The 13,743-nt window shown below is 55.9% G+C and overlaps 1 protein-coding gene and 1 long non-coding RNA gene across 3 annotated transcripts; one reads left to right on the top strand and one right to left on the bottom strand.

Moving 5' to 3' along the window:
* Window positions 1-146: 146 nt before the first annotated feature.
* Window positions 147-4,168, bottom strand: LOC134430414 (uncharacterized). The gene is made up of 2 exons (XR_010030812.1): window positions 3,763-4,168; window positions 147-3,551 (listed from the first exon to the last, which is right to left on the bottom strand). It is a non-coding gene; the product is annotated as an uncharacterized LOC134430414 (long non-coding RNA).
* Window positions 4,169-4,380: 212 nt separating this feature from the next.
* PPM1J (protein phosphatase, Mg2+/Mn2+ dependent 1J) lies at window positions 4,381-13,498 on the top strand. 2 transcript variants are annotated; one of them, XR_010030799.1, is made up of 11 exons: window positions 4,381-4,640; window positions 5,893-6,019; window positions 6,462-6,785; window positions 7,196-7,308; window positions 8,864-8,948; window positions 10,754-10,872; window positions 11,040-11,103; window positions 11,271-11,378; window positions 11,532-11,683; window positions 11,930-12,956; window positions 13,080-13,498. XR_010030799.1 is itself a non-coding variant. In XM_063177952.1 (10 exons), the coding sequence occupies exons 1-10, from the start codon at window positions 4,381-4,383 to the stop codon at window positions 12,075-12,077; spliced, it is 1,500 nt and encodes a 499-aa protein (XP_063034022.1). In that variant the 3' UTR covers window positions 12,078-13,498. The 2 variants fall into 2 exon arrangements, 1 of the variants encoding a protein (XP_063034022.1); XM_063177952.1 differs by having other exon boundaries at window positions 11,930-13,498.
* The last annotated feature ends 245 nt before the right edge of the window (window positions 13,499-13,743 follow it).

Genomic DNA, 13,743 nt, shown 5'->3' with positions numbered 1-13,743 from the left:
CTGAGTTCCTTTTCCCCCTTTATAGAGTCAAAATTGCCATATGTTAAATTCCAATTAGTTAGACTTGGTTACTCAGAAGAAAAAGGAAAAGCTCTACAAGATTAACCCGAACCCCAGTAATAAGATATTAAGGAAATACAAGCATCTCATTCTTCAGATCAGAGGGTTTTAATAATAATGACAACAATCAATATGAAACTAAATTAAATCTGCTGTTTATATTCATCAGGTAATTTGATCGAGAGCCTGCCAATGCAGGTCTCTAGTGCTGCGATAAGTAAATACAAACACACTACTTTCAGATCACAAAGTTTTAGTGGAACAATCAAGAGCAAATTAAATCAGAGCTATTTTCCACACCAGCCAAATTCCAATTAAATTAGGCCAGATTATTTAATAAGGAAGTGTAAAAAACTCTAGCTCTTTATTGATGTATGATACAGAAATATGAACTTGTTGCTTTCCAGATCACAGCATTTAAATGCAGTGGAGGAATTAAGACTTCAGTAAAACTGGTTTAATTTAAATTCAGCTGGAAGTGAACATAGAAATTCCTTCTCATCATCATCCTGACTTCTTATTGAGTGTCCAGCAGCACTGGATGAGAGCACCCAAGTTTCCAGTATCCATAACAAGCCAAGTTTGGAAAGGAACGGCCCAAGAAAACCCTAGCAACACTTCCTGAGGTATCCTTAGTGATAAATCCTGCTCCCATGTAAGAAATTTGTCCCATGCCTGGAATCCTTCTGTACCTTCCAGGTGAGCAACCAGCATTATTTCTTTTTCAGGATGAAAACACGTGGATTGGGGCTTGGGCTACAAGAAGGGTTAGGGGCAAATGGTCATGCAAAGGCAGATGCACGTGTTAGAAGGCTTCTAATGCTCAGTGCAATCACCTTATCTGCAGTTGATAATAGGCAGAAGGGTAGAAATTATTTTATTAAAGCTGGAAAAAGCAGAACTCCTGACATTTTATTCCTGGGGAAGATTTATCACACCCTGTTTTCAGTGGATCACTGAATTATGATCTTAATTCAGTTTAAGTTTATTTATTTCCTTCATCTGATGAGGCCCCAGTGCCTCCAGGCTCTCTCAGCACCGAGTACCAGCATCTGAGGATTTTGTTCCCTTTTTAAAAGGTTTTGCTGACAACAGGGGATTTCAGTGCAGATTCCCAGCCTGCCAAAACAGCAGTCCAGGCATAGGATCTCTGGGCACTGCTGCAAAAGCAGGGAGAGGTCCTGCTCCCTGCATCCTCTGGAATGTGGGTCTGAGCATCCAAATTAAAAAGTAAGTTCCCCAAAGGCTCCGTAAATTCCAGTGAGTTACTGTAATACATTTATTCTTTGTCTTCTGTATTTCTACTGTCAGGTAATATTAAATGAGACCAGGAGGCTCCTGAAGACTTTGAGAGCAGAATTGTGAATGAAGATCCCTTGAGAGATATGAAAATTGTATGGAAGATTTTGAAGCTGCAGAGGGGGAAAAGCCAAGAGACCCAAGGAGGTTAATGTGCCCCCTTCCCCCCTCCCCTTTGCAGCAGGGAAAGGGTAAAACCCTCTGAGAATCTGCACCAAATCCAGGTCATCTGCTCTGCAAAACAATGATGTGCTCACCTGCAGAGAGGTCACAGAGATACCCAGAGCAGCAACGCTCCAAAGGCTTCTCTGCACTCCAGCAGAAACAGACAGGGAATAAAGATGTGTGCTTGCAATCAAATTATCCCTTCAAAGGAATAACAATAAATGCTGAACTTCCCAATTACAGGGGACATACAAACCTTGGAAACCATTAAGAACCACTTCTTCTGTTGATGAATTATCCAGAGTGCACAGAGCTATTTGCTGAGCTTCACTGTACTATGCTAATTATAAATTAATATATTACTCATTACACAGTAAGGCTCTACAGTCAACTAATGCAGTGCTGCAAAGAACCTGTTTTAAAACATCCTCTGGTACTTTTATGATCTAGATGTTTAATTTACTTCTGTTCTGGCTTAAATGCAACCAACATGTCATTCTTTCACAAAGAAATATCTCTAGCTCCATCCTACCTCCTCTGGGGCTCAGCAGCATAGATGAAAGAGGAAACTTAGAAAAGCTTTTTTGATGCTAAGCAGTTACATGAGAAATTAACTAAAATAGCATAATTTAAGACCAATTCCCGTGTTACTGATTTTTAAATCACTGTTTATCATGGCAGCATGCTGGAGTGCTCCACCTGAAGCTGTGTCCAGGGAAGGTGAGGACCTGACCATGCTCAGGGGTAGCTTTGGGTGAGATGGGGAGACAGGAAAGCATGAACATCCCAGGCAGGACCCCCAGAGGGATGGGGAGAGCGAAGGGCAGAGCTGCTGGCACCTGAAGTGGCTGTTTATTGGCATTAGTCTGACTCAGTCTACAACATCTGCATCCCCAGGCCTTGTGCCAGGCAACCTTGTGAAGAGGAACATCAGCCTGCAGATAAGGAGAAAACTTTACATGGATCTGTCTGGCAGGATGAATAGGGGGAAATGGAGCCCTCTTTCTTGGAAAACGGTCTTTAACATGGCATTGTTTCAGGGAGCATTCCTGCAGCAACGTGTTTATTTGTCAGACCGTTATTTCCATGCTGTGCTCAACATAACGGAAACAACAAATACCGAGCAGGGTCACAGAAGTCAGTCTGGAAACTGCCAATTCATTCTTTCCAAGGAAAGCATCCTGGTGACTCAGCAGTACGGGGCAGATTGGCAGTCCCACAGCGGGGAGACACATTCCCTGGAGAATCCAGTGATTTTCAGCCTTAATAACGCGGTGATTTTGCACTCAGAATATCTAAGAGCACCCCACGCATGACCAGCAGCTGGACAGGGATGCTGTGAGGGGCAGGCATCAGGAGCTGAGGAGAGGAGCCATGAATGCTGGAGAGGAGCTAGAGGGGTGTTGGCCTCAGGCTGGAAGGGTTGGTTTGGAAGGGACCGTAAAGATCCTGAAGGGTCCTTAACCCCCCCAGAAGGGACCTTAAAGATAACCTAGTTCCAACCCCCACCGTGGGCAGGGATGCTGCCCACTAGACCAGTACCCACTGAAGGGTACTGAAAGAGCTATAAAGTGTACTGAAGACCTTAAATCTTGGGATTAGAAGGTGGAAATGCAGGTACCACTGAGTCACTTCTGTACTGTGATCCTAATAATCTGGTACAGTTTGAAGATCTCTGGTAGAAGATGACTAAAGCCTGGAGGGCTTCTCAGTGCTGCTTCTGTTTGTAACTTACAATGCAAAAGCCCCGTGCTGAGAGGAATCAGTGGTTCCTCTGTGAAACTGAGGCACTGGGGCACACGAATTTTAAGAAACAGCCTCAATTTTCCTTTACAGTAGGCAAGCATTTTTTTAAATCGTTTTTTGTTTTTTTTTTTTTTTTGCTGTCAGAGGAGGCAGGCAGGTGCTAAGGTCAGGCTGTGCGAGCGATGGTGTTTAAGCTGGCGACTCTTCCCCTCCCAGCCAGGGAGGGTGCGTTGTTCTGCATCAGCTAAATCCGCATCCTGCTCACGCTGGAGCGCAGCATCCTGGGTGAAAGGGAGGGAGAGGTTCAGCTCTCCGCGCTCTCACGGCGCGTCCCTGCTGCTCCGCAGGCTCGGGTTATTAATAGCCCGGGACGGCCGCGCGTGGGCTGAGGAGCGCGACAGGGGGGACAGAGCGCCTGCCGCTGGACGGCAATGCTGTCCCGGAATAGGTGGCTCTGCTGGAATCTCGGGACGATCCAGTTAGGAAACTCACCTGTGGGCAGAACGCGTGGCCATGGCCAGCCCGTCCCCCGCAGCCCCACCTCCAGCCGGGAAAAGACTTTCCCAGAGCATTTCCTGGCCGGGATGGCTCGTGTCCCCGGCGCTCCCGGCTGGGTGCCGGTCCCTCGCGGGGAGAGCTCGACCTCCACCTCCACCGGGCTGCGGGGTAACGGCGGGGAGTTCATTACCCGGGAGGGCTCGTTCCCCGCCGGCTGCGGGATAACGGCGGGGAGTTCATTACCCGGGAGGGCTCGTTCCCCGCCGGCTGCGGGATAACGGCGGGGAGTTCATTACCCGGGAGGGCTCGTTCTCCACAGGGCTGCGGGATAACGGCGGGGTTCATTACCCGGGAGGGCTCGTTCCCCGCCGGCTGCGGGAGATGCGCGTACCCGCTGCGGCTGAGCTGCCGCGCCTGCTTCCCCCCCCGTGCCGCGGCGGGGGGGAGGCGGGGCGGGGCGGCGGGCTCGGCTCCGCTCGGCCCGGCCCGGCTCGGCTCCGCTCCGCTCCGCCCGGCTCGGGGCTCGGCTCGGCTCGGCTCGGCTCGGGGCCCGACTCGGCTCCGCTCGGCCCGGCTCGGGGCCCGGCTCGGCTCGGCTCGGCCCGGCGCGGGATGCTGCTGCGGGTGCGCGCTGCCGTGGCGCAGCTGGCGGCGGGGCTGGGCGCGGGGCCGGGCGCGCAGCCCCCCGCAGAAGGCCGGGGCGGCGGGGCCGGGGCCGGGCGCGGATCGCCGCCGCCAGCCGCGTTCTGCCGGCCGGCCTTCCTGCAGCTGACTCCCGAGGAGCTGCGCCGCGCCGACGACCACACGGGGCGGGCGGTGCAGAGCCCCCGCGACGGGCGCCGGCGGCTGCCCTGGAGCACGGGATACGCAGAGTGAGCGGGGCCGGGAGCGGCGTGCGCGGCCCGGGGGGGCGGGAGGGATGGCACCGCTCGGCACGGAAGCTCGAAAGTGGGTCGCGGCGGGCGGTGAGCTGCGGCTGTCCCGCTTCAGCAGCGGCAGCGGCAGCAGCGAGGAGCGGGCGCTGGGGGTGCCCGTGATGGGAGCGCGTCCGCCCGGAGCCGCGCTCTCACCGATCCCCGAGGGGTTTGGGTTCTTCTGCCCGTTTTGTTTTCTGCTCTTTCTGCACAACACCCGCTGTCACCGATGGGTACCGAGGGCGAGGAAGCTGCGGCGCCTCTGGCAGGACTCGTGGGGAGCAGGGAGCTGGGGATTTCTTGGGAGTGAGACTCCTTGAGACTTCCCCTTCAAGGACCTGACTGTCTTCTTCTTTCACCTGTCTGTCACTTCTTTCACTCACTGAAAACTGCGAGTTTTAGCCCTAACTGAGGGGGAAGGTCAGACTTTGAAGGCTTTTGCTGCTTATTGCTGTCAGCCCACTCCCGCAATTCCATCCTCAAGCTGATCTTCCCGAAATCCTAGAGAGCTTTATGGGATATTGATTTTCCCTTGGAGATAGTGGGGTAGGAGCACCCAGAGTGAAAAAGTCTCTTTATTGGTGTCCCAAGAGTTCTTTCTGCAAACCACTTGGGAAGTCTCCTGAAGAAAAACCACCCTGCTGTGTTTACATCTTCTTCCTGTGAGCAGGTTCTGCAATCTAGACCTGAAATCTGCTGTGTCAACTCAGGCTGGGAAAAGTCACTGTGAATCTTTTTGCAAAAGTTCTGCTGGTTTCATCACCATCACATTCTCCCGTCCTTCCCTGAGCCCCCTGCTCCCCCTAAGAGGTGATGGGACATGGGCGAGGCTGTGATTCTCTCTGTGTGTCCCAGGGGTGTATATCTGAGGCTGGTACGGGCTTTGAGGCAGTTATTCTGCCTGGGGCAGTCCAGGGACCTTCAGCAAACCCAGTTTGTTTCTGGTCACCTCACCTGGTAGGTGTGTGGACAACTGCTCCCCCCTGGACCCAGCTGTGGGTGGGACTCAGTGCTGCTCCTGGCCAGGTCAGCCCACACACCTGGTCTGAGACACCTGGGACAGGACAGGAGCACCTGTGCAGGGCATCCCTGCATCTCTGGGGGCACGGGGACATGAGTGGAGGGTTGGGGGTAAGAGGTGCTGGGGGATGGCATTTGCTGGAGCAGGATGTGAAAGAAAGGGTCTTTACACCTTTTTTCCTCCTGGCAGGGTGATAAACGCAGGGAAGAGCCAGCACAATGAGGACCAGGCGTGCTGTGAGGTGGTGTTTGTGGAGCAGAGGCCCAGCCCGAGGGGCTGCCTGTCGGCCAGGGAAGGCAGCAGGGAGCTGGATGGGGTGAGAGCCTGGTGCTTCACAAGCAGGGCCGCGACAGGGAAGGTGCCCAGCAGCAGGGCATGAGATGGGGCACGTGGCCATGTGTGCACACTGGGGGTTCCCTTGGTTCGTGGCCCTTCTCCTCCCATGCTCCATCCCCGTGTGGCTTCACCAGGGCTGGCCCAGGCAGAGCTGTGGCCCCCGTGCCCTGGTGGGCTGCAGAGGTGGCTGCTGTGCTGGCACCATGCTGCCTCCGAGGCACAAGGCATCTGATGCAGGGCTGGGCTCCAGCCAGGGCTCAGCTGTGTCCAGGCGCCCTTGGTCAGCTGCCCACACTGCTCCTGCCTGCACTGAGACCCGTGAGACTCGTGTCACTGTCCTCAGCTGGTGGCCAGCTGCTCTCAATTCCCCATGCCATCTGCTTCCTTGCAGGCTCATTTAGCTTTCCCTCCTCTCCATGCAGGGCAGGAAAGGTTTTTATTTCCACTACTGGGCATTGTTTGATGGCCATGCAGGCAGCGGTGCTGCTGTCATGGCATCCGAGAGGCTCCACCTGCACATCTGTGAGCAGCTCCGGGAGCTCGTGGAGATCCTGCAGGACCCCTCCCCACCTCCCATCTGCCTCCCACACGACACACAGACCGGTTCTGCAGACCCAAACCAGATGTCCAATGCAGAGGACCGTGGGGAGGTCCCCAATGATGCTGTGCCACGGTTTCACCTGGAGAAAGCAGTGTCCCATGAGAGCCTGGTGATCGGTGCCATTGAGAATGCCTTCAAGCACATGGTGAGGATCCTCTGCCTGTGGGATCATCCAGAGCACCCCCTGAGAGCCCCTCTTTGCTGTCTTGTCTGCATCAGCTTGATCCCACTGGTAAAAGGCAGCTCTGGGGACTGCAGGGAGGGCTCCAAGCATGGTGGTCTCAGAGAGGGCTCTGTGCTGCTCTGCATTTTGAGCTTTCGGAATGCAGAGGCTTTGGGCTCTGTGGTGCAGAAGGCTTCCCTACACTTTGTCCCAGGAGGCCCAGCTGCTCCCCTCCTGTCTTGCTGTTCCCTGCCCCAATGAAGCCCCATCCCTGGCTGCCCCACAAGCCCCACAAGCCCTGCAGCCACTCCGTGGCAGTGTGGTGAAAGGTGCCCTGGCTGGAACTGTGGTATCAGGTGCTCTCTGGGGCTGCCCCTACCCTGTCTCCCCAGGACGAGCAGATCGAGCGGGAGCGGGCGTCCCAGCACCTGCCCGGCGGCTGCTGTGCCCTGGCTGCCATCTACCTCATGGGCAAGTTCTACGTGGCCAACGCTGGTGACAGCAGGTACAGCCCCGCAGGGCAGCCCCCAGCTCTGCCCAGGAGGGTGGGGTGGTGCCGGAGGGATGCTGGTGAGGAACACCCAGCTCCATCCCTGTCCAGGGGAGGGTGGAGGTGGCAGAACTGGGCAGGGTCATCCCCTGCCTGCTCCATGCTCCGGGGACAATGTGATCTCTGTGCTTGCCAGGTACACAGACAGGGCTGTAGAATTGCCTCCCAAAATCTGGGATGTGCTCCCTTCTTTCCTAACAACATCTTCTCTGCTACCCAGATGGCTCTGGGCACCCTGGCCCCGGCTGCTGCCACTGGCCTGGGCTGCAGCTTGGAGAGTGAAAATTGCACTCAGCAAAGCTTTCAAAAATGTGCAAGAAGTCATTTTAGAGTACACTTCATACCAATGACCTGTTTCAGGAGCAGGACACAAATCTGTGTGCAGTGGGAGCTTGGAGCCCAAGCACTTTAATTGCTGTGTGTATTTCCAGGGAGGGCTACTCTAACTGCCCCTGAGTGTGCCCACAGCCCCAAGCAATGGCAAAAGGTCCACCTGACACTAAAGGTGACACTGCAGGTGAAACTGGTTTGAACTGTCCTGTATTTATCATTGGATCAGAGAATGGTTTGGGTAGGAAAGGACCTTAAAGCTCATCTTGTTGCACCCGCTGCCATTTCAGACACCTCCCACTAGAGCAGCTTGTCCCAAGCCCTGTCTGACCTGGCCTTGAACGTTTCCAAGAATGGGGCAGCTACAGTTGCTCTGGGTATTTACTGCAGGTTACCTTGTCCTCAGCAACGCCAGCCCAGCAAATACAGGCTCTGGTCAATTTTCTGAGGCTGGATGTGCTTCCAGCTCTGGGACAGAGCAGGAGGAGAGCCTTCGTTCTGGGTGCAGGTCCCGCCCCGTGGCAGCAGCAGCCAGGCACCAGCCATGCAGGATGTCAGCATGCACAGGGTGCTGAGGCTGTGGCTGTGCCTCTGGGGAGCAGCCTGTGCTGCCTTCCCAGGCGTCAGACACGGCCAGAGCTGAGCCCAGCCCGGCCCTGCAGCGTTGCAGGAGATCACAGCCACCAGATCAGTGTTGGGGATCCTTGGGCCTACCATGACATCCAGAAACATCTCATAATCAGACATTTATGTTTTCTTGAGACATCAAACTGTAAGAGCAGACCCAGCAGCAAGTGGCAGTGCTGGTGTGGGGTGGGCACGTGTACCTCTCCTGCTGCAGGCAATTTCTGCCCCTGCTGCATGCAGCTCCCCTCTGAAGGCAGCCTTCGTGCTGCTCCTTTTCTAACCATATTCTGTCCTTGGATTTGGTCTGCTTCATTCCCCTCTGCCCCATGTTTCTCTGCCATTTCCCCTTCCTCCCTGCACAGGAGGCAGAGATGCCATGCCCTGCCCAGGGACAGCAGTGAATCCAGGAAGCAGCCCCCACCTCAGGCTGGGAAAGGGGGGCAGCAGAGGGGAAGGGGTTGCACCATCCTGGGAATCAGCCCTGGAGAGCCAGGCTCAGCTCCTCAGCCAAGTCTCCTTCTGTCTAATCTCATCCTTCCATGTTTCATTGCAGGGCCATTATCATCCGTAATGGGGAAATCATTCCAATGTCCAGGGAGTTTACTCCAGAGACAGAGAGGCAGAGGCTGCAGTTTTTAGTAAGAAGGACCTTTCTTCTAACCTCATTCCTGCTGAAACACCTCCTGGCCTCTGCGCAGTCCCCTGTGCTGCCTGCTGGACTGCTGCCATGGTGGGGTCTGCACCCGAGGGCAGCCCCATGGCAGGACCTGCTGCTGGCACTTGTCCATCCCAGGCTGCTTCCTGGGACGGGAAGAGGCCCTGGGATGCAGGGAGCTGGCATGGGGGCATCTTGTGGCTGGCAGAGCCCTGGTTTGCTGTGTCAGAGGAGCTGCAGTGCTCCTGCCCAGTCCTACTTTCTTCCCTGGCTGCTCCCTGGAGAGTCACAGCTGATGTGTGCCAAGGTTTCTGTCCTTGGCCCTGAAAGCTCCCTGTCCCTCTCCTGGATGAACCCCCTGGTGCCACCCAGGGAGACTCTTTAAGGTTATAAAGACCTCTCTGAGGGCAGCACAGGGCAGGAGCAGTTTGTGTTGGAGAAGGTCTTGCTGGATGAAATTTCCTGGCTTGCAATGTACTTGGAAAAACACTGAGGCGTTTTTTCTGGAATCTATTTTTGAATGACCGAGAGGAGGGAGCTGCTGTGATCAGAATCCTCCCCAGCTGGCTGGAGGGGCAGGGCACAGCCTGGGGACAGGCACAGGCTGCTCTGCCACGTGATGCTGAGGCTGCAGTCAGGGCTCCCCCAGAGTGGGCTGGGGGTCTCCATGCCTCTGCCCCCACCCCCTGCCATCCCATCTTCCCAAGGGATCTCCTCTTCTCGTCCTGCTTTTCTTTCCCCTTCAGCATTTTCCAGCACTCCCTGCTCCATGAGGGCTTGGGGCTGCCCTGGGCAGGGCTCTGTGCTGCTGCTTGTCCCTTGTCACAGTCACAGCTGGGACTCTGTTTCAGAAAAGACCCATCACTCTTTTCCTGGGGTGAGTGCCATGCCCTGCACTGACCCTGGGATCCTGGGAGCTTTGCAGCTATGACTCCTTCTGGGCAAATTCCAGCTTCTCCTGGAATTTGCTGGGGCTTGATTGTTTGATCCCCTTTGGAGGCCATTCTTTCCCCAAACTCTCTGTGCAAAAGCTTCACCCTCTTGCTGAGTGCTGGCATGGCTGTCCTCAGCTCCAGTTTCCCCTCTGGCTTAGCACAGGTGGGTGGTTTGAAGCTGCTTTACCAGCACCCATTCAAGTGGCTCCGGAGCAGCTGAGGTTATCCCACCATGGGATGTTGTAGCCAAAGTCCCAGAGGATGGTGGATCCTGCTCTGTGCAGGGCTGGATCCGCAGCTCCTGATCTGGGCAGGGCTGGATCCACAGATCTGATCTGAGCAGGGCTGGATCCACAGATCTGCTCTGGGCAGGGCTGGATCCACAGATCTGCTCTGTGCAGGGCTGGATCCACAGCTCCTGATCTGAGCAGGGCTGGATCCACAGATCTGATCTGGGCAGGGCTGGATCCGCAGCTCCTGATCTGCTCTGGGCAGGGCTGGATCCACAGCTCCTGATCTGAGCAGGGCTGGATCCACAGCTCCTGATCTGGGCAGGGCTGGATCCACAGCTCCTGATCTGGGCAGGGCTGGATCCGCAGCTCCTGATCTGGGCAGGGCTGGATCCACAGCTCCTGATCTGGGCAGGGCTGGATCCACAGCTCCTGATCTGGGCAGGGCTGGATCCACAGATCCGATCTGGGCAGGGCTGGATCCACAGTTCCTGATCTGGGCAGGGCTGGATCCACAGATCTGCTCTGGGCAGGGCTGGATCCACAGATCTGATCTGGGCAGGGCTGGATCCACAGCTCCTGCTCTCCCAGCCCTGTGGCTGAGCCAACACTCCTTCCTGCAGGCACTGCTGAGGCCCGAGCTGCTGGGGAAGGAGTTCACCCACCTGGAGTTCCCCCGCAGGATCCAGCCCAAGGAGCTGGGGAAGAAGATGCTCTACAGGGACCAGAACATGAATGGCTGGTAACCCCCAAGTGGCACTGGGGTCCTGCTGGGGTGGCTGCTCATCTCTGGCATCCCATCCCATGGGCAGGGGGCTCTGCTACACTGGGCACCCAGGTGCCAGGTGGTCAGAGGAGGTGCTGGAAGCTTCACCTGCTGACACCTCATCTCTGGCTTATTTTAACCAGGGCTTACAAAAAGATAGAAGAGGATGACCTGAAGTTTCCACTTATCTTTGGGGAAGGCAAAAAGGTAAAGTACTGTGGCAGAAGCTTGGCAGGGGTTGTTTGCTGCCTGCTCTCACTGTTTTGGGGGATTTCAGCCCATTTTTGGTAGTGCTGTCATCATCAATTCTCCGCTGGGAATGTAACTGGAAATAAAGCTGCCTAAAGTTCTCTTTTGATTCCACCCTTCTGCAGGCTCGGATGATGGCCACGATTGGGGTCACGAGAGGCCTGGGAGACCACGACCTCAAGGTGTTCAACTCAAACATCCACATCAAGCCTTTCCTGTCCTGCTTCCCAGAGGTAAGCCTGGCTGCTAGCAGCTTCCCACCTGGGAGCCCCTGCAATGTCCAGAGCCCCGTGGCAGGCCCAGATCCACGAGATCTGGCCCAGGGCAGCAGGAGCCCCCTCTGCCCCTCTGCCTCTCACCCTCGTGCCTTGCCCTGTCCCTGCCAGGTCAGGGTTTATGACCTCACGCAGTACGAGCACTGCCCTGACGATGTCCTGGTGCTGGGCACCGACGGGCTCTGGGATGTCACCAACGACGAGGAGGTGGCTGCTGTGGTGATGGAGGTGCTGACCAGCTATGAGCCCAACGACCCGTGCAGGTGAGCTGCAGGTGGGCAGGGGGCCGGGCACGCCGTGCACTCCACCACCTCCCCTTGGCCTGGGTCCTCGGAGCAGTGCTGCGGCCACGCGTCCCTCTGGGCTCCACGGAGTGCACTGCTCCCCTGGATGTGCATATCTGAGCCTGCATCTCTCCATGGCACCCCTTCCTGCAGCTCTGGCTTGTCCCTCCTTGCCAGGATGCTGCGTCAGGGTCAGTGCTGAGCCGTGCTCTGCTGTGCCTCCAGGTACACCATGGTGGCCCAGGAGCTGGTGGTGCGCTCACGGGGGGTGCTGAAGGAGCGTGGCTGGCGCCTGGCCAATGACAGGCTGGGCTCTGGTGATGACATCTCTGTTTTTGTGATCCCCCTGGGTGGCCCCGGCAACTACACATGATGCTGAGTGAGCCTGGGGCAGCTCACCTTGCCTGCGTGAAGACACCGTGCAGTGGGACACTGAGGCTGCCTCACCTCCTCTGAGCACTTGTTTTTGAGCCAGCTGCAAGAAGAGCAAGAAACCTGGAGCCTTAGTCTGTGTTCCTGTCCAGAGCATCCCCCTCCATGTGCTTGCATCCCAGTCCCAGGTGGAGAGGCCTTGGATAGAGTGTGAACACTGGGGTTGAGGGGTGTTTTTATGCTGCTACTTTCTCAATGCTGTGAAAAGCCTGAAGGCTCCTTGGCTCCTCAGCATGTCCTTTGCCTCTTGCCATGGCTGTGCTGGCTGCAGCCCTGTGTGAGAGCCATGGGGCTGCTGGGGCACTCATACCTGCTGCAGTCACCCCCTGTCTCCTGCCCTGGGATGCTCTGGCCAGTGACACTGAAGCTGCTGCTGCAGGTGGGAGCTGGGGCTCAGGTGGGATGTGATTGGGAGTAAAGGCAGCTGGGCAGTGCTAAGCCTGGCACAAGTCCAGTTGTGGCCCCACAATGGCCATCCCAGCCTTGTATTCCCAATTTTCAGCCCCTCACACCTTCACTCTGTCGTGGACTTTGCCTCAGTATCCAGACAGGGAGACTGGAGCAGGGACCAAGCTGTGCTGTGCACTCAGAGCCCTGAGCAGGGATAAGCAATTGCACCAGCACTGGCTGTGCCACAGGTTCTACCCCATCCTCTCTTGGCTTGGGTGACTGCGGTGCTTCTGGAGCCAATTATTTATTACCTGCAGAGCTGAACTGGAAAATGTCTGAATCCTTTCGTGGTGTGGGGAGCCTATGAATGTATGTGTATATTTTGGAGTGGTTCTGAGTTAGCAGCCTCACACAGAGCAGCCCTATTCAGGTGAGCTTAACAGCTTAACTGCACTGGATCTGCTTAGCCCCGGGCTGGGAACCCACAGTAAAAGCAGCTTGGTGTGACCAGGGCAGGGAAAGACAGCTCCCATGTCTTCCTTAATGGTTTCAGAACTGGTGCAGAGGGGAGCTGAGCAGTTGATGTCTGCACCGGATTTTTGCATCACACACGTCTCTAACCTGGAGCATCCATTTCCCAGACCTCTGCAGAGTCCTGAACTGTGAGGGATTGTCCCATCCTGGCCCTGTGGGGATGGGGAGAGCTGGGCCATGGTCCCTTGCTTGGGAAAGGCTCCGTGGCACCATCCTGTCACTGGGTGCAGCCAGCTCTTGTCAAGTGTCACCTCTAGTGAATGTTGTTTGTGTCCTGTAACCAGCGAGATGTAAATAAACTGGGTGCACACAACGGAAAGTGAAAGTTACACACGAGATATGGACCTGTTGGCACCCATGCTGCAGGGAGTGGTGCTGGGGCCGGGAGCCTGTCCTTGTGTAGCACTGTGTGTTTAAATAAAGATTTTGCCACTCACAGTCCTACTTCAAAGTCTTTCTTTGCAGAGCTCCTGCAAAGACGACTTACCGAAAAGCCAATTAGCTCTGATTAATGTATGTAGGCAGGCAAACAGGCAGAGCCATGTGCGCGCTGTCCATCTGCCCCTGGCGCTGCTCAGAGCCCGTGCAGCGTCCATCCCGCGGGCGGCGGGAGGCACTGGAGCGCTGCCAGTGTCAGCCCAGGGGACCCGGAGCCCTGGCTCTGCTGGGAGGCAGCAGGATGG

The sequence above is a fragment of the Melospiza melodia genome, chromosome 28 (genome assembly GCF_035770615.1).
Source record: "Melospiza melodia melodia isolate bMelMel2 chromosome 28, bMelMel2.pri, whole genome shotgun sequence".
In the NCBI taxonomy this organism is placed as follows: domain Eukaryota; kingdom Metazoa; phylum Chordata; class Aves; order Passeriformes; family Passerellidae; genus Melospiza; species Melospiza melodia.
This window is presented reverse-complemented; position numbering and strand designations above follow the sequence as displayed.